The 23,291-nt window shown below is 37.6% G+C and overlaps 3 protein-coding genes across 4 annotated transcripts; 1 reads left to right on the top strand and 2 right to left on the bottom strand.

Annotated features, from left to right (window-relative positions):
• The first annotated feature begins 831 nt into the window (after window positions 1-831).
• pold3 (DNA polymerase delta 3, accessory subunit) lies at window positions 832-6,166 on the top strand. 2 transcript variants are annotated; one of them, XM_022761840.1, is made up of 12 exons: window positions 832-930; window positions 1,477-1,532; window positions 2,363-2,462; window positions 2,560-2,599; window positions 2,800-2,932; window positions 3,071-3,311; window positions 3,415-3,487; window positions 3,852-3,996; window positions 4,096-4,199; window positions 4,534-4,619; window positions 4,741-4,819; window positions 5,535-6,166. In XM_022761840.1, exons 1-12 carry the CDS (start codon window positions 874-876, stop codon window positions 5,735-5,737), a joined length of 1,317 nt encoding a protein of 438 aa, XP_022617561.1. In that variant the 5' UTR covers window positions 832-873; the 3' UTR covers window positions 5,738-6,166. The 2 variants fall into 2 exon arrangements, with proteins under 2 accessions (XP_022617561.1, XP_022617560.1); XM_022761839.1 differs by having other exon boundaries at window positions 4,738-4,819; window positions 5,535-6,164.
• A 702-nt stretch (window positions 6,167-6,868) lies between these two features.
• On the bottom strand, window positions 6,869-16,465 carry LOC111233858 (sodium- and chloride-dependent GABA transporter 2-like). The gene is made up of 22 exons (XM_022761758.1): window positions 16,459-16,465; window positions 15,966-16,070; window positions 15,642-15,719; window positions 15,475-15,556; window positions 14,586-14,715; window positions 13,856-13,959; window positions 13,224-13,296; window positions 12,041-12,167; window positions 11,791-11,925; window positions 11,478-11,615; window positions 11,216-11,226; window positions 11,070-11,131; window positions 10,760-10,892; window positions 10,528-10,662; window positions 9,750-9,853; window positions 9,467-9,591; window positions 9,254-9,366; window positions 9,031-9,168; window positions 8,844-8,946; window positions 8,103-8,203; window positions 7,790-7,960; window positions 6,869-6,973 (listed from the first exon to the last, which is right to left on the bottom strand). Exons 1-22 carry the CDS (start codon window positions 16,463-16,465, stop codon window positions 6,869-6,871), a joined length of 2,280 nt encoding a protein of 759 aa, XP_022617479.1.
• A 1,086-nt stretch (window positions 16,466-17,551) lies between these two features.
• On the bottom strand, window positions 17,552-22,640 carry LOC111233856 (sodium- and chloride-dependent betaine transporter-like; the record flags this gene model as incomplete). Its single annotated transcript, XM_022761757.1, has 14 exons — window positions 17,552-17,659; window positions 17,777-17,947; window positions 18,193-18,293; window positions 18,877-18,979; window positions 19,074-19,211; window positions 19,305-19,417; window positions 19,533-19,657; window positions 19,736-19,839; window positions 20,312-20,446; window positions 20,544-20,676; window positions 20,839-20,941; window positions 21,963-22,100; window positions 22,230-22,364; window positions 22,514-22,640. Coding segments are annotated over 14 exons (1,734 nt in total), but the record flags the coding sequence as incomplete, so codon positions are not given.
• Between the last annotated feature and the right edge of the window lie 651 nt (window positions 22,641-23,291).

Below are 23,291 nucleotides of genomic sequence, written 5' to 3'. Positions count from 1 at the left end.
ACACATCATCACACCAGAGCGTCACCAGGGAAACAGATTTAGTGTTTATACATGTTTTCATGTCATCGAAAAAAAGAGCAGTCAGTTAAACAACAGACCACACCACACACCATTTATCTGATGTGAATCTGATGTCATTCCCTGTAGGGTTGTTTTCATGCAACTTTCAGCTCATTAACCTCAGCATATCTTGCTATATTAAGGAAATAATGTAATGCACTGCGCCCAGAGATATTTAGAAATAAAAAACATTTCTTCAAGTGCAGTTCATATATGAACTATAAAGAAAACTATCAATTACTTGTAAGTAACCTATAGTTTCAAAGGAGCATAACATAATGAAAACAAACCTTCACCTCCAGTTTAGATGTATTAAGGTAATCAGTGGGTTACATGCTCCTCTATAGGCTGAGTAAATTCTCTAAAACTAGGTTTGACAATATCTAAAATGCTTCTTTTAAAAAAAAAAAAAAAACTTTTTCCATAGTTCCTGAAAAGCTGACACAGTTCTTACCTGAACTTTTCTCTTGTCTTCATCTACAATACACATCTATACAAATTCCCTTGTAGACCTAAAGGACAGCTACAGATAGAAGTACACCAGTGCACATCTCACCATTGGTTCTACTTTGCAATACACCTGGGAAAAAATCATTTTGCAGCCTGATGCATCCTGGCAGTCTCCTGGGGTGATGTCCAGACAACGGCTAACCGACTGACGTCTGTAGCCCCTGTTGGCCTGTAGAGGGCAGCCTGCAGCCTCACAGGAAAGAAGAACAGACACGTGACATTTCACCGGAAGTAAATAAAGTGCATTCCCGCGCAGTTGAATCGGTTGAACAAGACCCCCACATTCACGGGTAATCTAACAAGATGGATGAGCTTTATTTGGATAATATTGACGAATTTGTCAATGACCACGACAAGATAGTAAGTGAGCTCTTAAGTCTCTTGTCTCGACGCCATTCTCGGTTAGCTTTGTAACGTTCGGACTGAGTCAGCCTTGATATAATTAGCCGTTGAATTACATGTTCAACGTTTGCTTGCTCTTAAGGGCAGTATACGCATCTAGCCTGGTATAATTCACAACTATATACGATTTGTTCGGGTCCTTTGGGCAATTCGGCATATGAACTATATAGATAATAGAATTTATATTCGACAAACTCAATATTTATAGTTGATTAGTTTCTGTTACTGCTGTTAGCCGCCAACGGCTGAGCTTTTGAAACAGACAAACGTTGAGGGATTTATCAAATGTCTAACAATAGTCAAAGGTTGAAATATTACTAAGGTAAGTGGGTTGTTGGAAATGATGGAAACAAAAAAAAAGCTAGAACGACTAGCAGGTTAGCTCAGTAGGTTTAGGACATACTGTACAGTAGGGTTATTGTGGTTAATTAAACATTAGTGTTTTCTCCTAGTTCCCTCATTCATGTGGCAAACTAAAAGTTACTTATGTTTTCTGTTTACCAGGTGACCTATAAATGGCTGAGTCTAACTCTTGGTGTCCATGTCAACACAGCAAAACAGTAAGTGTCTCTCCTCCTCCTCCTCCTCCTCTTCCTCTTAAGGCTTTTGGCATAAGAAATATGCAGAAATGGGAACAAGCCAAAGATTTATTTTCAGTCTTTCTTTTTTTAATTCTGGCACTATAAATAACGTTCTTTTAATCAATAAATAGTCAAGCCAAACTGAAGTTTTAACTCAGGGCAGCTGTACAAAAACCTAAATAAACTACTGTGTTATATCAGCAGCACTAAAAAAACGTGAACAACAATGTTTTCAGTGCAAAACTTCAGCATCAGACATTTTATGATACCGATAGGGACACATTTTTCTGTCTGCCTGAGGAAAAACCAGCTGTACTGGCACCTTATAGGTTGTAATAGTATGCATTGGCATGTTGTAAATAAAAACAAGCTTATGTACACTGTAAAAATAAGTTTAGAGAAATTTTAAGAGTAGAGCTGCAAGTAACAATTATTTTCAGTATCGATTAATGCGTTGATTTATTTTCTCAATTTTATTGACAAAACAATTAATTAATGAATTGTTTTGTCAATAAAATGTCAGAAAATTGTCCAAAAGGATGTCTTCAAATGTCCAAAATCAAAATATATTCATTTTACTCTTGTGTATGACAAAGAAAAGCATCAAATCATGACATTTAAGAAGCAAAGGTTTGACATTTTTGCTTACGAAGGATTAAAGCAATTGTTTGATGAAATAGTTGCAATTTCATTTTCTGTTGATTGATTCATCCCATCCAAATGAAGTATTGATGAATTCAGTGTAATGTCATTTAAAGATGTTAAAAACCCAGTAGTAAAAAGATTAAAATGTGTGTCTTGTCCTGTAGAATGCTCTACCATTACCTGGATCACAAGAGGAAGGAAAGTGCAGCTCAGCTCCATGCCACCTATCTTGTGTCGGGGAAGTTTGTGGACAATGGCCAAACAGTGAGTAATGAGACCTGTGTGAACATGGTTTGAATCCTTCTGGACATACAAATCTGCTGTTGTGATTGTTTTTATTGACACTGTGTTTGCTTTTCAGAGCCACAAGGTGTCAGTTGTCAGAGAGGACCAACTGGAAGGTGTGTGAAGAGTGTTTCCCCGAGGACCATGCACTATTTACTGTTGTAGCTTCTCTTTTTAGTCTAATAGTAAAATAATACTTTTGGCAATTTGCAATGAGAATCACTGTGCTCTTGTATCCCTGAGTTTGATTATTTGTTTTCATTTTGTTTATTTAGGGTTATCTGAAGTGTCTAACCTCAGGTGTTTTATTTTGCAGATTTCAAAGCTAAAATGAGCTTGATAGTCAGTGTTCACATCTACAGCGTCCAGAAAGCTTTACTGAAAGACAGCGGCCCGCTCTACAGCGTTGACTACGATGCCGTGAAAGACAATCTTAAGAACTGCAGCAAGTATGTAAATCATATAGTTGAACAATGTGAGAAACAATGGAAAGTCTGTCTTGTGGCAGTAGAAAAAAAAACAGCTATCCTGTTGGATTGTGGGATTACCAATATTTAGTTGAATATTTCCTTTCACTTGATTTGTAGATACAGTGCGATACGCTGTAACAGTGCCGTGCCCATGTCATCTCTGGAGCTGCAGCAGTCGAGAGAAATACCTGAGCCTGTAGTAAAAAAACCTGCCATGAATGGAGAGGCTAATGCGGCTTCAAAACCATCCACCAAGCCGCAAAAAGGCATCATGGGAATGTTTGCAAATAAAGCTACTCCTAAGAACCAGGACAGCGGCAAAGAAGTTAAATCGGAACAGAAGGAAGATGCACCTGTGGTACGGTTTTAGTGTAGTTATTTCTTCTTGCAAAAAAATAAATGAATAACCAGAGTACTACAAGGATATAAGAAGATGTTTGTAATTGTGTTTTATATTTTAGGTTGATGCCCCTAAAAGCAAACCAGCTGCAAAAGCCAATCCAGTGTTGAACTTCTTTGGGAGTCAAACAGCAAGTGAGTAATATTACCTGTGATGTACAAGAACATAGAGAGGTATTTGCTCCAAATTTAGTTTAGTATATTTGTATAAAATAGGGAATACTTTCACATGTATTAAATTCACTGACTGCTGCTGTTTGATTCCTGCTTCAAGTCTTGTTTTTTCTGACGAGACTGTTGTTTCATTGTGTAGTATTGTTAGTATAAAGTTACACTGACTGCTTTTTAAGTTCTGTTATATACCTCTGTATTTGTTGAGGCGGGTAATCTAATAATCTTAAGCCTTAGTGAAGTGAGGTCTGCTGCCAAGTATGAGAATATTAACCAGTGCAGTTTCAAATGTTACAATCAGTCGTGTTTTTCTCTCTTACTTCTCCAGAGAAACCTGACAAAACTGTGAAGGAGGAAGAAGCAGCTCACTCATCCTGCACAGCAGAGCAGCAACATCAGAGTTCACAACCTGAAGAAAAACAAGACACTGCTGCAAAGGAATCACCAAAAGACATTAAGAAAGATTACAGGAGGTGTGTGTTTGTTTAGTCATGTGGGAAATCTGCTGAAATATCCCTTTCAAATAATCAAATAGTAATGATCTTGTGCTCATAATTTCTTTTTTGATAAAGCAAAACCAAGCGAATGGAAGATTCTGACAGTGAGGAGGAAAAAATGGAGAAGAAAAAGAGGCGAAGGATTAAGAAACCTGAACCAGACAGCAGCGACGAAGATGGTTAGCTGTCTACTTTCACTTTATTCTCTTATTTTTTTATTTTCAGTCATTTTGTATTAAATGAACAGTATAAATGAAAAAGGTCCTGCCGATGTGTGACAAGTGATGAAATGGGAATAAGGAAATATGAGTTCATTTTTAACATAATATCTTCCACAGTGTTATAGTGAGTGAAGATTAGTTCCTGACTACAATGTAGGAAGATATAGTTTAGTTTATTCATATTGTAAAATCAGAATATTCAATACCTTTTTTAAAAAAGAAAGAAAAGGAGAAATTTTAAAAGCCCTTCCAAGTTTAATGTTAGAAAACTTATATTTGTTTATCTTTCCAGTCATTCCAGATTCTCCACAGCAGAAGGAAACAAGAGAAGCATCACCAAGTCCTAAAAAGGAGGTTGAGTCTGTTTCACATTCACATGTAAGTGTTTGACATTGTAGTGCTGATGTAATAATTGATTATCAAATCCATTTATTCCACCAATACAGTATTTAACACTGAATGGCTTATTGGACATTTATATGTTTTTATTTTACAGCAGGGTTCCTCTGAAACGAAGACGAGGAAAAGGAGGCGGGTCCTAAAATCTCGTACCTTTGTGGACGATGAGGGATGCATTGGTATGAAAAACACAGGAGTGAAAACTCGTCGTCTGATTGGATTAAATGTGTTGAATCTTCATTTTACAAAAAGCAAAATAAACTTAACTGGAATTTACATTTGTATCTTAACAAATCTGATATCTGATGACAATTTGTGTTAGTAATAATCACAGTGGCTCACAAAAATATTTACTACCTTTTCAAAAACCTTTTGAGTATAAGCTTTTGTTTGCTAAGTGTCTGAGAGGTGATGGTTCTACTTTGGGATGAAGCTTTAGAATTCTGCCACCTAAATATTTTATCAATAATTATCTGCTCTACAAAACACTACATAAAAATGTGCCAAAGTGAACAACGTAATATCTAAATTAGTTTTCAGATTGCTGTCTAAAACAAAAAGTTTTAACTAATAAGCAAATATTAAATATCAAATATTCACAAATATTCCTATAGAGGAAAATGGAATACAACTATTATTTGATCAAAAAAAGTCAATTGACTAATAATCAAGTATTTATTTAAACTGTGATTCAGTTCCATTGAAGTTTTGTGTCTGTAACTTTCACCCATGTGGTATTGAATTGTATTTAAAGAGGCTTCTGATTTTGTTTCCACATGTGTATGAATGGGATTTCACAAAATACTTCGAAGACCTGTCAGTATAATGCAGTTTATCATCACTGTTAATTCTGCATTATTTAATAACTCTGGTTTATCTTTTGTTTTTCCACAGTGACAGAAAAAGGCTATGAGAGTGAATCGTACTCTGAGGGAGAAGATGATTTTCAGGCCACCAAACAGGTTCTAAAGAATCCCGTCCCAAAATTACCAGCAAGAAACAAAGAAGACGAGAAGAAAAGTCAAAAGAAAACATCTGCTAACGCAAATAAAGGAACTAAACAAGCTTCCATTATGGGATTTTTCCAAAAGAAATAATAGACACTATCAGACACTTGGATCGGCACTGAGGGACAACAAGCACTGTAACAGACTTTCTGTTGATGATCATAACTGACTCTTGGCTGAAATGTATCATATGGACAGTTTAAGGGAAACAAAACACTTTTCAAAAGTACTTCAACACATAAATATGTCCAGTTCAGGATGACAAACATTTTAATTTTCTAATGTAACTACCGGTTTAAAATAATATGAATACGAGACCTACTTAATAAACATTGTTGGAAACTGAAACTAAACAAAAGTCTTGCCTCAAAATAAACACAACAGATTGTTAAAATCATAACTGTAGGAGGTTGACTGGAATTCAGTGATGATATCATAATTATAGAACAAGATGTTACTTTGTCTTTGCTTTTCAGTTACTATAGCCTGAGAACTTAGAGGTGCACCAACATTTTTTTTCATACATCAGGAGGACCTAGATAGCACACACTATTTCTGTTTGAATGGTTTTACAAGACAGTCATGCTCTAATTTATGTCTAAAACCTAAAATGTGGAAAATCAAAGTTGGTGCTTTGCAGTGCTTAACCATTTCAAACCTTGTATTAGCCAAACATGTTAACTCAATAATCAAGTGCCATGGTCAAATGTGCCCCAGTAATATTAAATAGTTGTCTTTAGTATACATATAAATATAAGTAATAATTGTAATTGTAATAAAAGACTCATACTTCAGTGAAGATCTAAACAGACAGTATCCACACAATCATATAAGAGCTAAGGATGCAACTAATGATTATTATCATTAGCAATCTTTAGCAATTCTCAATCCTTATAAAGGATTGTAAAATCCTCTTGACTAGCTCCTAGAGCATAAGATCACATCTTCAAATTGCTTAATTTTTTCTGATGAACAGTCAAACCCCAAGGTATTTGAGTTACAGTTATATACTATTAAACTGTAAAAGTCAAATGAACCTGAGATGATTGTTTGGCTTCTTGCTTAAGAAAAGGCTGAAAGATAAATCATTAAAATTGTTGATTAGTGTTATATTTTTGTCAATTAAGTGGAACTTTAAGATTGTAATCACTGAATTATCACTGATTGGTAGAGGCTAATCTGACAGCTGAAATGTTCTATAATATTAAATTGCAGGTCATATTAAACAGTCACTGCAGGCGTCCTCAGTTCAACAGTCGCTCCCTCCTCTCTGTTTTCCATCTGCCAGACTGGAGCTTCAACAGGACGACAGAGGATGGACAAACGCTGGAACACGTGGAAAAAAGACAGTGAGTGACTTTCCACAATACTGTTATCACGACACTCCCAAAGCATCTCAAAGGATTTGGATCTCTTTACGACTCCCGAACCAAATCCCCACCAACATAGTGCTGAAGCAATCCTCTGAACTCTGCTCGTTTTCACACTTTTTTTGAGAGATTGGTTTACAAAAATAGCATTATCTCAGGACTGAGAGGATGTTGCCAATTATAATGGTACTGTATATTCAGCTGTTAAGTGGTTGTGGTAGGTCATATAGGCTGTAAATTATGCTTGGTCTGACATATGACCTCTCTATGAGGATACGAGTATGTGAAGAAGAAAACAGCCTCAGATAATGATGTTTAAATTTTAAAGGGGAACTTTACATCAAAATCTGTTTACAAGTCTTAAGAAATACTGCTACTGCATATGTGAAAAAAGTTGAAAACTTTTATAAAGCGTTAGGAAGCTATGTGAAATATATATCAGCTCCTCATCTCTGCTTGAGGTTAGCAGCTCAGGGCTACATAAACCAGTACTTGCATCAGACCCCTCAATCTCAGCCCAAACTGTCAGTGGTCAAGTTGAATTGTGGGTAATATAGGCACTGGGCTTTGACAATTTATTTAATTTAATGATTTAAAGGAAAAATCATATCTGCGGTTCTGATGAATGAATTTTCTCCATTGCTTGTCTGACAGTGTCACAGGAGTGCAATGCTAATCGGTGGTGTACACTGGAGTAAAGTGAGCACTAATGTGAATGATTTACTGGGGACACAAGTGATTTTAATCAATAAATTCTTCATTGAGCACTGACCTCTCTGAAGGTTCCTGGTGTCAAACACATCTGTCCAGCTGCCCACAGTGGCACCATGAGAAGAGAGGAGAGTGTCATGGTCCATCCCAGTGTGTATGCCCAGTCAGGGTAAATGTACCAGCCGTTAACCTTGAGGTGTTGGTAATCAACCAGGTACAAGATGAAGGAAATCTGTGAGGATGAGAATAACAAAGCAAAGACCAGGGACACACATAAAAACCACAATGTGCCATTCACTAAAAAATTATGTGAAATAATTGGCAGCCAGTGGGAGATCCAAACTGTTTTGTGTTTTAATTGTTTTTTGACTCACCAGTGTCAGCAGAGGAATTATGTATTTCCAGCACAGTTTAAAGAAAATACATGGTCTCTCTCCTGCCATGTCCTCAATGATGTTAGAAAAGCGATCAGCCCCTGAGATATTTCAGATTCAGATATTTCATTCACATTTGAAGTAATTTGAATTATACTGCAAAAGATAGATAGAAAATTACATAAAGATAGATAGATATTTATTTATTGATAGATTTTTATTGCCCCCAAAGAAGAAATTTGTTTACACAGAGTGTGCGTTGCATTAAAACTTCAGATGTTAAAATCTTTTTTCAAATGTTATTGTGGTCAGTGTGATCAGCTTTGGGACCTTTTTATTGTTTTGATTTCATACAAACAAAAGAATTAGAGTATTTTAAGTACTTTGGCACCATCATGATTATGGAGGTCCTCAAAGAAGCATCCTGGGCCCTCTTCTATTTTCTTTGTTTTCTATGTTCCCCCTTGGCAACATTACACTCATCGCAATTTCAATTACCACAGATGATACACAATTGTACTGTATATCTCTGGTTTATTTGTCAACCTCAGTTCTGTGTTTGCTCTTACTGCCTTTGAGATTCTCCATCTACAACTAAAATAGAAAGGAAGATGCTGCACTCAGTATTTGGCTTTCTGACTATCAAGGTATTTCTTTCCATAAATAGTCAAATCACAACATTAAAAAGGCAAGTTAATTAAATTAAATTAAAAAGTTAATTGGTAAGAGATTTTTGCTCACCAAAAATCCAGCCCATTGCCAGGCATTGACATACAGCCATAAAGTCCTGGCAGGCTCTGGTGCAACCAAAATAATCAATAAGCTGAAATACATAAATGCCTCCCTAGAACAGACAAAGACAACTGACGTTATTCACAACAATGTGCTCATAAGTTAAAATATGCTTTTCTGTCAATATTCGCTTTACCTCAGTGACAAGGATCAGGTGTATGAGGAAGAAGAATGAACAGACGAAGAGGACAAAGATCTCGTGCCTCACTTGTGTACGCAACAGCTTCGGAAACAAGTCAGTCACAGAGGTGATAACACTCTCTACCGTCACAAACTGGGGACAAAATGAAATTAGCTAACACTGTGATTGAAGTGCGCCTTCAGTTACAATTAATTAATGGGTAGTGCAGTAATCTTACATGTGTGTCGACACTCAACAGAATGAGCATCAGGAAAAAGCAGACACTCCAGAACTGTGGCAAAGGCATCATAGCTGCAGCCTGAGGGTAGACAATGAAGGCCAAACCTGGGCCTGTGTATTAGAATTAAACAAGAAGAGAGTCAATATTGATATGCTATATGTATATCTCTCTGTTTGGTTTTTCAAACATTACATTTTTTAGGAGTTATACCTGACTCAGCTACATTATCAACAGTAACACCCTGTTTCTGTGCCATGAATCCAAGCACAGAGAAGACGACAAATCCAGCAACAAAGCTGGTCCCACTGTTCAGTAAACAGATCCAAAAGCAGTCTCTAGAGGTCAAGGTAAGACAGAGAAGAGACCCTTGTTATTTTTGTTTTGACATTTCAACAGTTGCCTTAACAGGATAGAAAAAATATTAAATATGATCGCAAAACCTTCCTGTAGCCTCTATAGGAGAAAATTCACGTGGTATCCCAATAACACTTACTTGTAACAGTTGTTGTTGTACTCATTGTAGCTGCCCAGAACATTTAGAGTCCCTATTGTCAGGCTATAGGAGAAGAATATTTGAGAACCTGCCTCTATCCACACCTGTAATGTGAACAAAAATACACACTCTCATAATTCTTCAGATGATTGTACTTTTAGCCACACTCCTGGTATGGCTCTAGGGATGGTAATGTTGGCTGAACAGTCAGTCAATTCACCTCTTTGGTCAGGAGTGAAGTATCTCAACAATACTGAATGGATTTGCATTAAATTTTGTATAGGCTTGTGCCCAGAGGATGAGTCTTATTGACTTTGGTGATCCTCTGACTTTTCCTCTAGCTCCACCATGAGGTTCACATTTGTGTTTTTGAGTGAAATGCTTGAAAACTCTTACATGGATTACCATGAAAGTTGGTACAGACATATACGTATGTTCCCCTCAGAATACATTTTAATTGCTGTTCATCCAGCACCATCCCATCAGCCTCATGTGTTTAGTGCTACTTAGCAAATATTAGCATACTAAAACACTCAACATAGATGGTGAACATGGGAAAAATTATAACTGCCAAACATCAGCATGGTGACATTGGCATTGAGCTCAAAGCACTGCTGCAGTACTGTGTAGCCTCACAATTGGGCTAAGATCTAATACACATATCTGTACTAGTGGTCCACACAAACACATGAAAGCATCTAAAATATAATTAATCCAAAAAACGTTGTGTTCCACTTTAATAATACCCAAGAAAATCTAAAGTCTTCAAACTGGTCACCTCAAGGTTAGACAGCTGGTTCAAATCTGGATAGAGGTAAAAGTAGATTCCTTCCCATGCTCCAGGTAGAGTCAGTCCCCTGATGAGCAGTATGAGGAGCATCACGTAGGGGAAAGTGGCTGTAAAGTAGGCTACCTTTGAGAAAAAAACAAAACAAAGAAAAAACACAATTTCCCTCATCTTTTTTTTAATTATGCCTACAGTTTAAAATGATTAAAGTATTTCCTCTGACCTTTCCAGAAGATCTGACACCTTTCCAAATACTAAAGTAGCAGAACACCCAACAAGCCAGCAGACACAGAGCCAGCTCCCATCTCACACTGCCCAGCTCCTCAATGCCTCCAGACATGGCCAGCACACGTCGTCTGAGAAGAGAGGAAATTTGAAAACAAAAAATATCGGCATCATGCTGTTTTATCTTTTTCATATCAACTCTGACAGATTATTGGATACTGTCTTTGCATAAAAGACATTTTTTCACTCCTGCTCACTTCATAGTGATACAGTAGGCTAATTTACATTTCATTATTAGTTAGACTCACTCCCAGAACTCGATTGCAGCAGATGTGGTCTGATTGGCTGTCAGATTAGATGAATTGAAAGGCTGAAGACCAAGACAGTGAGCTGGGTTTGGAAACAAAGATTAAAGATTTCATAATGGTTAATGTGAGAAGAATGATTTAGATGCAATACAATCATCTACACTACATCATGAAACTGAGAGAGACAAATTTATCCTGTAAGAGGACAATTTTTGAAATAGGTAGATATGAATCACATGATGAATTTACACAGATTACAGAAATGTCACATATCATAACTACAGTTATTAGTATTACCACTGTCCCAACAGAAGCCATACACTTGTACAATTTACCAGTCAAGACACTCGAGGTAAAAAATGTTGCTTGCAAAGTTAATTTTCAGTAAAATCTATACAGAGAATTTACCTGTGTTCCAGGTGTTGTCACAGTTGGCCCATGGAAGCTGAGATCTGAATGAGAACACCAGGTAGAAGAGAGCCCAGACTTGAACTAATACATAGCTGAAGTCATAAAGTTTCATCACGAAATATCCATATCCAATTCCTGAAATAGAAATTTAAAATATCGTTTAAAATGTTCATATCCGTGGAGGTAATTCAAATTTAGCTTTGTGACACGTCAGACCACCTTGAAATGTCTATTATTACATCATTGAATGTGTGATTTAGGCTTTTTCTCCTGTTGATCTTGCATTTTATCTCAACACGCATCATCTCACCTTGTGCCAGTGGACACAGTTTCCTCCAGCAGGTGATGAATCCTTCCTGGGTGTACTGACCACTTGAAGTCTCCAGCAGGAACAGAGGAATCCCACACACCACAGCTAACAGACCGTATGGCACCAGAAAAGCACCTGTAGTAAATAGAACACATGTCTTAATATTGAAATGACAAATTAAATTACAAGTTTTAAGTCACTCATCTCTCATCAACCAAAAAAAATCCCATTTGCAGTGTATAATATTCACCTCCACCGTTCTTGTAGCAAAGGTAAGGAAATCTCCACACATTACCCAAGCCGACCACATTTCCTGCAACAACCAGAATATATTCAGTTTTATTTGTCCACTGTCCTCTGTCTCCATCCTTCCTCTGATTTTCTGTTTTTCTTCTTTCTCTGTTCATCTCAAGATCAAGAACTTAATTCCTGTGTGTTTTTCCGTGTGATTTGGTTATTCCAAAGTACCAAAAACTGAACTTTGCTGCTTTTATAATGTATCTCTTACTTAATCTGTCTACACCCTGCCCTTAGTACATAGATTACAACAAGGCTGATGATTGGTTTTTGTTTTGCCAAACCCAGAGGAGCAATCACAACCTGATTACAATAACCCTGTTTAATTCCTGGTCCCTCAGAAATTCAAATTTATTTCAGTTTTATGTTTGTGGAATGTTAGGGCATGTTTTGAAATGGGAAATAGATAATAGTACAGGGCTTTTTATCAAATGTTACACAAAAACTAATTTCCCCCTCCATGTGTGGTTGCTAGTGCAGGTGAATAAATTTCAGGCTTCAAGTTATACATAAGGTAGGGAATGTTGGGTTGAGTGACAGGTGACGTCACAGTTTGCGAGTTGCTCGGTGTCTAACGGCTGGTCACATCACCTACTTCCAGTTAGTGACCTCCCACCCATGTTAGAGTTGCTGGTTCCTTTTGGAGAATATTTCATACAAAATTTTCACTAATAATATGCTTTGCGGTGTGGGTAGTTGACTAACAGAACGTGGGGAAGTCTGTGCTCCTGTTTTATGAGGTGAGTAAAATTCGAGTATTGTTTCGCTCTAGTTAGCTCTAATTAGCAGGTATTCATGTGTGCGTTCACCATACCTGGCTTGTTAGCTTAGCTTGTCAACTGGCTAATTAGCCAGCAAATAGATTAGCCCTTGAGCACGACGCCCAGCTAAGCTAATGGAGGAATATGTTTGACACAGTTAAACCTACATGACATGCACTTAAGTCTCAGCTCCAATCCTTAGTAACATATGAGTGACGTCACCAAGGCTACGTCCATCTTTAATCAGACTTCATGATTGAGACCTATTGAAGTCTGCTCTAGAAGCTTATATACAGAATGATAGCTGAAGTTTTTATTAAAGTTGACTTCTCAGGTCACACTAAGCTTTCATGGCAGATGTCCTCAGTTCCACACTTGTCCCCTCCTCTCCCAGTTTTCTCCTCTGCCAAGCTGGATCTCCAGCAGGACGACAGAGGACGGACAAACGCTGGAAAGTAGGACAAAAATGAGATAAGTCAGTTTCCATACTAACTGTGCAACTTACAGGAGACATTTTGAGTCCTTAAGCATGCTGTACCTTCACTTAAATGCAGCAAGTAGGCTAAACATTCTTATCTCCTTATTTTTATTTTTCAGTTTGAATTTCTATTTACCAACTTTTAAGTTTTTTTTGTCGCAAAAATGTTCTCAAATTCCTCCGCAGACTTATCTTCTGGTTTATGACTCGTGAAAACTCATTGAGGACTGACCTCTGAAGGTTCCTGGTGTCAAACACATCTGTCCAGCTGCCCACAGTGGCACCATGAGAACAGAGGAGAGAGTCATGGTGAATCCCAGTGCATAAGCCCAGTCAGGGTAAATGAACCAGTTGTGAAACACAATAAGACTCACAATTCGCAACACCAACTCAAAACCTGTCAAATATATAGGATAGCTCTGTAATTGTAATTTCTTTAATATCTGAGAAAAGAAAACTCTTCACAGTTCAATCCTCTAAGTCAAACAAAATAAAATAAAAGTGGAATGAAGGTCACAGTCATGCTTACTTGTAACAGTTGTTGTTATAGTCATTGTAGCTGCCCAGAACATTCAGAGTCCCTGCTGTCAGGCTATAGGAAAATAATATTTGAGATCCTGCCTCTATCCACACCTGTAGTGTACGAAAGAGAAGAAAAAGTCTTCAATAGATGACACCACAATGCAAGGATTGCACTGACCCCACATTAGAAGATGAAGGAAGTCACCCAAGAGCAAGCCAGCCAGTACACCAAACCCAAGACATTAAAGCATCCAAATTACTGCTTCAGTATGTTGTCAGTGTCAAACCCCTGCATTTGGGCTGCATTTGACAAATTTTGTAACTTTTCAAAACAGACAGTTCAACAATCACTCCTCCTTGATATGGCATTTGGCCAGGTGTGCAGAGGATCTCTCACAACATGAAAGCCTTTAAGTGTGTCCAGAAGTGTGTGCCCTTATCCCCCATTTGTACCATTCATCATGTCAAGGCAACACACAAAAGACACAGGGCTCTTGCAGAGATCATGGAGGCAGTGTGATGTAGCGTGAAAGAGGCAGTGACTGCAGGCTTTCTGCCTCTAGCATGTCCAGTCAGAACAACTATAAATACTTTTTCCTTTAGACATGTTTGGAAGACACATCGTACAGGTATGACCTAGTTTGGTTGAAACCCTGAAGAAATGACTTTAAAGGAGTATGATTTGAATTATTTTTCTCTTTAGTGATTCTTAAGTTAGGATAAAATGAACTGATCACCTTAACGTTAGCCAAACGGTTCAAATCTGGATACAGGTAATAGTAAATCCCTTGCCAAGCTCCAGGTAGAGTCAGGCCCCTGATGAGGAGGACCATGAGCATCACATAGGGGAAGGTGGCAGTGAAATGTCTGAAGGAAAAATTGTCATGGGATATTGATGATTGATGATTCATCTATTGTAGACCTTTTCTTCTCTTTAGTACATTACAGGTGTGGATAGAGGCAGGATCTCAAATATTCTTCTCCTATAGCCTGACAGCAGGGACTCTGAATGTTCTGGGCAGCTACAATGAGTACAACAACAAGTAAGCATGACTGTGACCTTCATTCCACTTTCCACAGAAATATAAGAGGTACACATGATATAACTTGGCATGACATTGAATCACAACAGCCGGTGACAGTTTTGCAAATATTAAAGGATATTTGCAACATAATTTGAGTTTATGCACAATGTAGAAAATGTTTAAATTTTTTAACATTTTCTACATTTTCTATTGTTTTACTTCTATCTTCCTTTGAATAATCAATTGTGTTAGATCTTCTTTTAATATTGTTTTCTTTGTCACAGTCACTGAAAAATGGTAAATTTGAAGTCAAAGCTGCCAAAGTTGCAAAAGTGCATCAGAATGCTACTACCTTTTAACATTGTACGTTGCAACCAATAACAAAAGTGCCACAACAGATTTCAGAGTCCTTGAAATTGTTCTGAGTACATAAACTTTCAGAAAGTTTTTTTAATTTCAAAGTGCTTGAAGAAACAGAACAAGTGAAGAAGAAATCTAGCGTAAAAACATAGAATGAAAAATAATAAATCAAAATTGAAATATTGAAACAATAGTATATATTTTATTATGGTGCGTCAGACAAAAGGGAAATTACACTTACTCCCAGAACTCAATGGCAGCAGAGGTGGTCTGATTTGCTGTCACATGAGATGAATTGAAAGTCTGAAGACCGACACAGTGAGCTGAGTTTGGGGAACAAAGAAAGATTCCATTGAGGTTAACTGGAGACTCTGTTGGGACCCTGGCGGCTTAACTTCAACGTCTCACCTGTGTTCCAGGTGTTCTCACAGCTGGCCCAGGGGATCTGGGATCTGAACGAGAACACCAGGTAGAAGAGAGCCCAGGCTTCAATTAAAATGTAGATGAAGAAACATAGTGAAATCACCAGTTGTCCAAATCAAATTCCTACAGTGAAATAAAAACCACATTTTTTTTTAAAATGGCACCTGCTGAGCAATAAAACATTAGCAAAACTCATTTCTGGAAAATATTAATTTCCTATCTTTGTGTAAAAGCCTTTTGCTTAAAGTGTGATTTGTGGCTTTTTCCCCATTTTGGCTGCACATTGTAGTTCGACTCAAATCATCCCACCTTGTGCCAGTGGACACATTTTCCTCCAAGACGTGATGAATCCTTCCTGGGTGCACTGACCAACTGAGCTCTCCAGCAGGAACAGAGGGATCCCACACACCACAGCTAACAGACCGTATGGCACCAGAAAAGCACCTTAATATGTGCACAGAGAGATATGTGTGCTCATAGTAAATTAGACAAATTAGATTTGTTTAATCAAGCTTCTGCTAAATTCATGACATGTAAGACTCATCTCCACCATTCTTCTAGCAAAGGTAAGGAACTCTCCACCAGGCCGATCACATTTCCTGCAACAACCAGAATAAATTCTGTTTTTTTTTCCCACTGTCCTCTGTCTCCAACATCTCTCTGCCTTTCGCTTTTCCTCCTGGCTTTGGTCCCCCAGAAATCAAGTAACTGGTCCATTGTGTGTTTCTGTTAGGACTCCAAAATTCTGCTGCTTTTATACATGTTTCTCCTAATTTGACTACATCCTTCCCTCAACCCTAACCTGTCATCTTTAAAAACAAAATCAGTTCTAGCTTTGAGGGGGCTACCTCCCTGTTTTGCAAGAGCCAGTGGAGCTCATCAATAACAAATTCAGTCACAACTTATTTCTGAAAAGACATTTGCGAAGTTCTGAATTTGTATAATTTACCCCCATCATTCTTGTTGCAAAGATGGGATAATCTCCAAATGCTGCCAAAGTCATGCACATTTTCTAAAACAACCAGCACCTAAAATACATGTGATATACAGTATATAAGGATTCCACTGTGCTGTGATGCCAGTGTTCCAGATGTTTTGTGTCTTAAGTGGTCAGCTTCTTTAAAGATACTTTATATGTTATGGAGAAATAGACAGTTTGTAGTCTGTTTTTTACTGCTACATGTTACAATTACAGCATATGCACACAGAAAATTGTTCTTTGCCTGGATAGTAATTAGGACATGATGTAAATTTGCTGAAACCTTTCATTTTCTGGCCCATAGCCCTACATCACAGTGAAGATGTAAATGGACTGGTTTGGTTTTGGTAATAAGTAAATTTTATTTATATAGCTCATATCACAAATTTGCCTCAAGGGGCTTTACAATCTGTACATCATATAATACCCCCGATCCTGAGACCCTTGATTTGAAACAGGAAAGATTATTCAAAAAGCCTTGAATGGGGAGGGAAAATGGAGGAAACCTCAGGAAGAGCAGACATTCTGTGGATAACCAACAATGTAAAATAGAGTATCAGGATGACAAAATTATAGATAGATTGTAAACATGCAACCCAACATTACCATTTTCATTTTATAATTTATGACAGCTAGTAGATGCCCTGCGAGATGGAAACAGGACTTTTATTTTACAGAAGCACACCAATGATTAATGATTGAAGTAGTAGTAGTAGTTAATGTGACTTTTCAGTTAAACTGTCACTGCAGACGTCCTCAGTCCTCTAGAGAAAGTACACTAATATTTGATAACTGAGATAACTTTAAAGGTTTAGGGATGCTGCTACATAGAAGTGAGAAGTAACCAGCATGTGAACTTACTTTATAACTGACCTAATGATTGAACTGCGTAGTTAATGTGACTTTTCAGTTAATATTAAGCTGTCACTGCAGACGTCCTCAGTTCCACTGTCGTCCCCTCCTCTTCCATTTCTCTTCTCTTCCAGGCTGGATCTTCAGCAGGACGACAAAGGACGTACAAACGCTGCAACACAGAGACGAACAAGATGAGTGAGTAAGTTTAACCACTGTAACTATAATGACACTCAGACAGGACATTTTGACCCACAGAGTTGCAGAAAACTCTGATTAAAGCCCTGACCTGTCTGAAGGTTCCTGGTGTCAAACACATCTGTCCAACTGCCCACAGTGGCACCATGAGAACAGAGGAGAGAGTCATGGTCCATCCCAGTGTGTACGCCCAGTCAGGGTAAATGTACCAGCTGTTAATCTTGAGGTGTGTGTAACCAACCAGGTACAGGATGAAGGAAATCTGTGAAGGTTTGAGGAATTATGGTTTAAGGTTAAAGAAAAACAGATTAATAATAGAGTTTAACTTTGAAATCGTAAGTTGTCTGATACTATGTCTAGAGTAAATATCTGCCAAAGTAATGACATCCCTATTATCCTCTGCACTGCTGTGCCAAACTGATTTGGAGGCATGGCAGCTGACTCTTAGTCTTTCAATTAGAGCAATACAGCTATATTTTGTTTCTCTTTAAAACTTATTTGACTCACCAGTGACAGCAGAGGAATGATGTATTTCCAGCACAGTTTGAAGAAAACAGATGGTCTCTGTCCCGTCATGTCCTCAATGTTTTTAATAACACGGTCAGCACCTAAGAAGTTCAGATTTTACATTTAGTCACATTATCTTAAAACATTTTTATTATATTTAATCATTATTGCAAAATGCTAAGACAAGAGTTCGATCCAAACAACTGGACGACCTGTTAAGATAAATATTTGCTGATCAGTATGAACAAAGCTAGACTGCACATAAGACCAATTTTAAAGTCATATTAAGTTTTATTTATTCGTATTTCAGAGTACTGTGGCTGATATATGACTGTAATTGAGGTGGGAGGATGAACAATCTGATCAAAATTGTTGGTTACACTCAAATAGTCAGAGGATATGTATTGGACATCCCTGGCCTGGTGTCACTCACAAGCTATTAAAGAGTTCATAGTTAGGACATGTTAAGTTTACAGACGCAAAAGGATTTACTTTTTCAATCTTCCCACCATCAAACTATCAAATAGATACAAAACAAAGACAAAGGATCGTTCTTTCATGAAGACACCAGCTATTATCAAATTATAGAGAGATGTATGACCAGGTCATGGGTCAAACAGTCAGCTCCAGAGGTTCAAGTAAATTAACATAACATCAACAACAAAAATCTCTATTTTCACTTACCAAAAATCCAGGCCAGAGCCAGACACTCAGATAAAGCCATACAATAATGACAAGCTCTGGTACAACCATAATAATCATAGAGCTGGAATATGTAGATCCCTCCCTGCAGCAGGAAGAGAGAAGATTTGAACGTGAGAAATCAAACATTTAGTGACAAACGTTTGGAAATATTCTTGGATGTGGGAATATTTGTTCACCTCAGTAACCAAGGTCAGATGTATGAGGAAGAAGAGCAAACAGATGAAGAGAGCAAAGATTTCAGACCGTCCTGCTGCACGCAACAGCTTCGGAAACAAGTCGCTTATTGAGGTGATAAAACACTCGACTGTCACAAACTGGAGACAAAATAAAACAAGCAAATTATTACTTTTTTGTGGCCACAAAGCAGCAGTTATTATTTATGCAGTAATAACAGCAAAACATCTTACATGAGGGTCAACACTGAGGAAAAAGAGCATCAGGAAAAAGCAGATGCTCCAGAACTGTGGAACAGGCATCATAGCTGTAGCCTGAGGGTAGACAACGAAGACCAAACCTGGACCTATGAATTAGATGTTGACAAGAAAGACACATTTAGAGAGTATTTATTTACTCTTCCTGTATTTGGACCTAAAACCAGACTTAAGTTGTTTGTCATTGTAAACCTATTTATTTACCGGACTCGGCTACATTGTCAACGGTAACACCCTGTTTCTGTGCCATGAATCCAAGCACAGAGAAGACGACAAATCCAGCAACAAAGCTGGTCCCACTGTTCAGTAAACAGATCCAAAAGCAGTCTCTTCATAGAAATAGAACAAACGCATTTTAAAAGTCAAGCACCCTTTGAACGTAATTTTGTTGTGCAGGTTATACTCACTTGTAACAGTTGTTGTTGTGCTGATTATAACTGCCCAGAACATTTAGAGCTCCTATGGCCACACTGTAGGAGAAGCATATTTGAGATCCTGCCTCTATCCAGACCTGTCATGAGACAAAAAAGTATCTTATATACATGAGTGTACAGGAGTCTCATAGGGGGCATTGCTTACAGTAAAAGTAATACTGAAAGTGTCTTCAGCAGATCAAAATGGTCATTTTTGTTTTGCTCTTCAGACTTAGAGTAAATGTTATAGTCATACTTTGTGACTTCACTTGCAGAAGTCTTTAGAAGAGATTTGTTTGAGGTGGTTCCACTTGGCGCTCAAACCTGAAGCCAGCACAGAAAACTATTGTAGCCAAGCTCTCCTCAGAGACTCAAACACTCATTAATTTACTGGAAGAATGTTAGTGCTTAGACAGTTTTGAACTGGTTTAAAAATTTCATCAATAGGACAACTTGAAGGTTGTTGTGTGACCAGTGGATTACCAACCATGCAGTCTGGATGGTCCATCTCCAGTGTAACATGAAATGACTCGATATACTGTACATGGTAATTGTATCATAATAAAATACCTCAAGGTTAGCCAGACGGGTCATGTCTGGATAGAGGTAAAAGTAGATTCCTTCCCATGCTCCAGGTAGAGTCAGTCCCCTGATGAGCAGTATGAGGAGCATCACGTAGGGGAAAGTGGCTGTAAAGTAGGCTACCTTTGAGAAAAAAACAAAACAAAGAAAAAACACAATTTCCCTCATCTTTTTTTTAATTATGCCTACAGTTTAAAATGATTAAAGTATTTCCTCTGACCTTTCCAGAAGATCTGACACCTTTCCAAATACTAAAGTAGCAGAACACCCAACAAGCCAGCAGACACAGAGCCAGCTCCCATCTCACACTGCCCAGCTCCTCAATGCCTCCAGACATGGCCAGCACACGTTGTCTGAGTAGAGGACAAGTTTAAGAGGTACATAACGTGTCAGTTTACTGCACTATACTAAGGGTTACCAAGCAAAAGAAAACGGTCATGTCCACTAAACTCTTTAGATGTTTTATATTTTATGGTAATTGTTCCCACTTTGCCACAAAATAAATTTGGACTCACTCCCAGAACTCAGTGGCAGCAGAGGTTGTGTTGGTCAACATTGTCTGGTTTGTTGTCATGTTTGGTGAAGGGGAATCCAAAATCTGAAGACCTATACAGTTAGCTGATTAAAGGGGACACACAAATGATGGTGATTAATATTAAGATTAAGATATGGTGATTAAGTGATACAGATTAAGAGTGGATGTTTGCAGTTACCTTGTGAATCATCCTGAAACAGTTATAGGCTGCACAGTGCAATGAAAGATCACTTACAAGTACAATTGGCAGTGCACAAATGTCTGGATTTATAACAAACAGTATGGAAGCCCTGAGAGGCGAGTGGGAAAAAAAATAAAAAATTCTGTTAGGATTTTTCTAAAAGTGTATTTGTAATACTCATTTCAACCACAAGAGTCTGAAGTGCACCTCTACCCCAGTCTTAATAGGACTAAAAACAGTCATAGTTTCTTACAGGTGATTTTTAATTTCTCCATCTACTGGAAACACAAGCTACATGTATTGTGTGTGAGCTAGCTATTTAACATTGCTGTCGTGGCTTTCTTTTAGGTGGAAACTTATTTTAATCAGCAAAGTCTTTCTGACAGGAAGGTTTTAGGAGGTCAGATGAGATAGTGTAAAGAGCTAAAAAACCCATATAATGAGCCAGCCACAGTGTATGTATGGGTAAAACATCAGGCTTTCACCTAAAGAAATTACAGATAAATTGCAAGTTTTTGTAACAAACTTAAAATTGATCAGTTACTGGTAACAGCCTTTTTGAAAATTAAAGTTTATCAAGTAAAAATGTCTCTAATATTTGCCTTTATTGTACAATTGGTGAGATTTACTATATATGATATTTTATAATTTATATTAACTAAATGCTCAAATATATGCAGTCCCTATGATTCCTGCATTTCCAGGTAACTATTTGTACTATATTATTTATTTCCAGTTAATCTCTCCTTGCTGAACTTGCAGATGTAGACAGAACAACAGGGTAATACGTGTAATTTAGAATTACTGTTTCACCGCATTACATGATCGTGTTTAATCTAACCGTGGCCACTGTAATGCTCTGTTTATATAACCTGTTTGTGTGCTTTAGAAATTGAAGGTAAAATCCATAGTGTCACATTTACCTGTATTCCAGGTGTTTTCACAGTTGGCCCAGGGGAGCTGAGATGTGAATGAAAACACCAGGTAGAAGAGAGCCCAGACTTGGATTATGATGTAGCTGAAGTCATAAAATGTCCTCACCAAATGCCCGTATCCTATTCCTAAAACACAGAAAATAATTGTTAACGTTTTCTAGGGTAATAAAGATTGAGGTCTTTCAAATATTTATTTTAGCCACATATTGAAGTGTGACTTTTACGTTTTTTTCTCTTCTGCTGACTGCATCTCACCTTGTGCCAGTGGACACAGTTTCCTCCAGCAGGTGATGAATCCTTCCTGGGTGTACTGACCACTTGAAGTCTCCAGCAGGAACAGAGGAATCCCACACACCACAGCTAACAGACCGTATGGCACCAGAAAAGCACCTGTGGTAAATACAGGGACATATGTTGTCATGGAAATGACAAATTGATACAGCGATATCCTTTAATTGCCCGATCTCACTATTAATTTTCCAATACATTATATGACAAATAATGCAGCTCTACTAAAATACAAGGTTAGTATGATTCACCTCCACCGTTCTTGTAGCAGAGGTAAGGAAATCTCCACACATTACCCAAACCGACTACGTTTCCTGCAACAACCAGAATATATTCAGTTTTATTTGTCCACTGTCCTCTGTCTCCATCCTTCCTCTGATTTTCTGTTTTTCTTCTTTCTCTGTTCATCTCAAGATCAAGAACTTCTTGTGTGTTTCTGTTACTCCAAAGTACTGAAAACTGATCTCTGCTATGGTGTGTCTATATACCTTGCTGTCAACACAGACTCGGGTTCATACATATATATTTCACACAAAACCAGTAATTCCAGTATTAAGGGCTGAAGCTTGGGGGAATATATAAAAGAGGGAAAATGAAAAAGTGACAGTAACATTTGTTTCTAACTTTGGCCATTAACATAAATTTCCTATTAAAATTAAGCCTTTTTAATGACTTAGCTGCTAAATTCGGCCTCCAACAATCAAATGTTTAGATAAATAAAAAAATGCCATTAGCCTTAGCTGTTTCCTTTGTGATCAAAGATCCAGTGACAACATAGGATGAAATATTCTTTGTTACATTAACTTTTTAGTTTGAGTACAATTCATGTCCAGCTAATAACCTCCATTTTGTTATTTTGTGATTTAATTTTAACGCAGGATGGAAAATCTATGTCACAATGAAAAAATGTTGAGGAATCAAAGCCAAAAGCTAAATAACATTCATCTAACATATGTTGTTCATTTAACCACCAGTAAATGCATCCATAAAAACAAAATACATGTGGCAACGTGTGTTGTATTTATCTTT

This window comes from Seriola dumerili, unplaced genomic scaffold (assembly GCF_002260705.1).
Source record: "Seriola dumerili isolate Sdu_G_001 unplaced genomic scaffold, Sdu_1.0 BDQW01000432.1, whole genome shotgun sequence".
Taxonomy (NCBI): domain Eukaryota; kingdom Metazoa; phylum Chordata; class Actinopteri; order Carangiformes; family Carangidae; genus Seriola; species Seriola dumerili.
The sequence above is the reverse complement of the archived record's forward strand: the minus strand, read 5'-3'. Positions and strand labels throughout refer to the sequence as shown.

What these genes read in the sequence shown, in the direction of transcription:
- LOC111233858 (XM_022761758.1), bottom strand. An exon ending in TATAACAACAACTGTTACAA is followed by an intron (nt 13,297 to 13,855) that starts GTAAGCATGACT and finishes CCTACTTTCCAG; the next exon opens with CGTTTGTCCGTCCTCTGTCG. An exon ending in TACAACAACAACTGTTACAA is followed by an intron (nt 9,592 to 9,749) that starts GTAAGTGTTATT and finishes CTTGACCTCTAG; the next exon opens with AGACTGCTTTTGGATCTGTT.
- pold3 (XM_022761839.1), top strand. Translation starts at nt 874, where the DNA reads ATGGATGAGCTTTATTTGGATAATATTGACGAATTTGTCAATGACCAC. An exon ending in TTGTGGACAATGGCCAAACA is followed by an intron (nt 2,463 to 2,559) that starts GTGAGTAATGAG and finishes TTTGCTTTTCAG; the next exon opens with AGCCACAAGGTGTCAGTTGT. An exon ending in CAGAGAGGACCAACTGGAAG is followed by an intron (nt 2,600 to 2,799) that starts GTGTGTGAAGAG and finishes TTTATTTTGCAG; the next exon opens with ATTTCAAAGCTAAAATGAGC.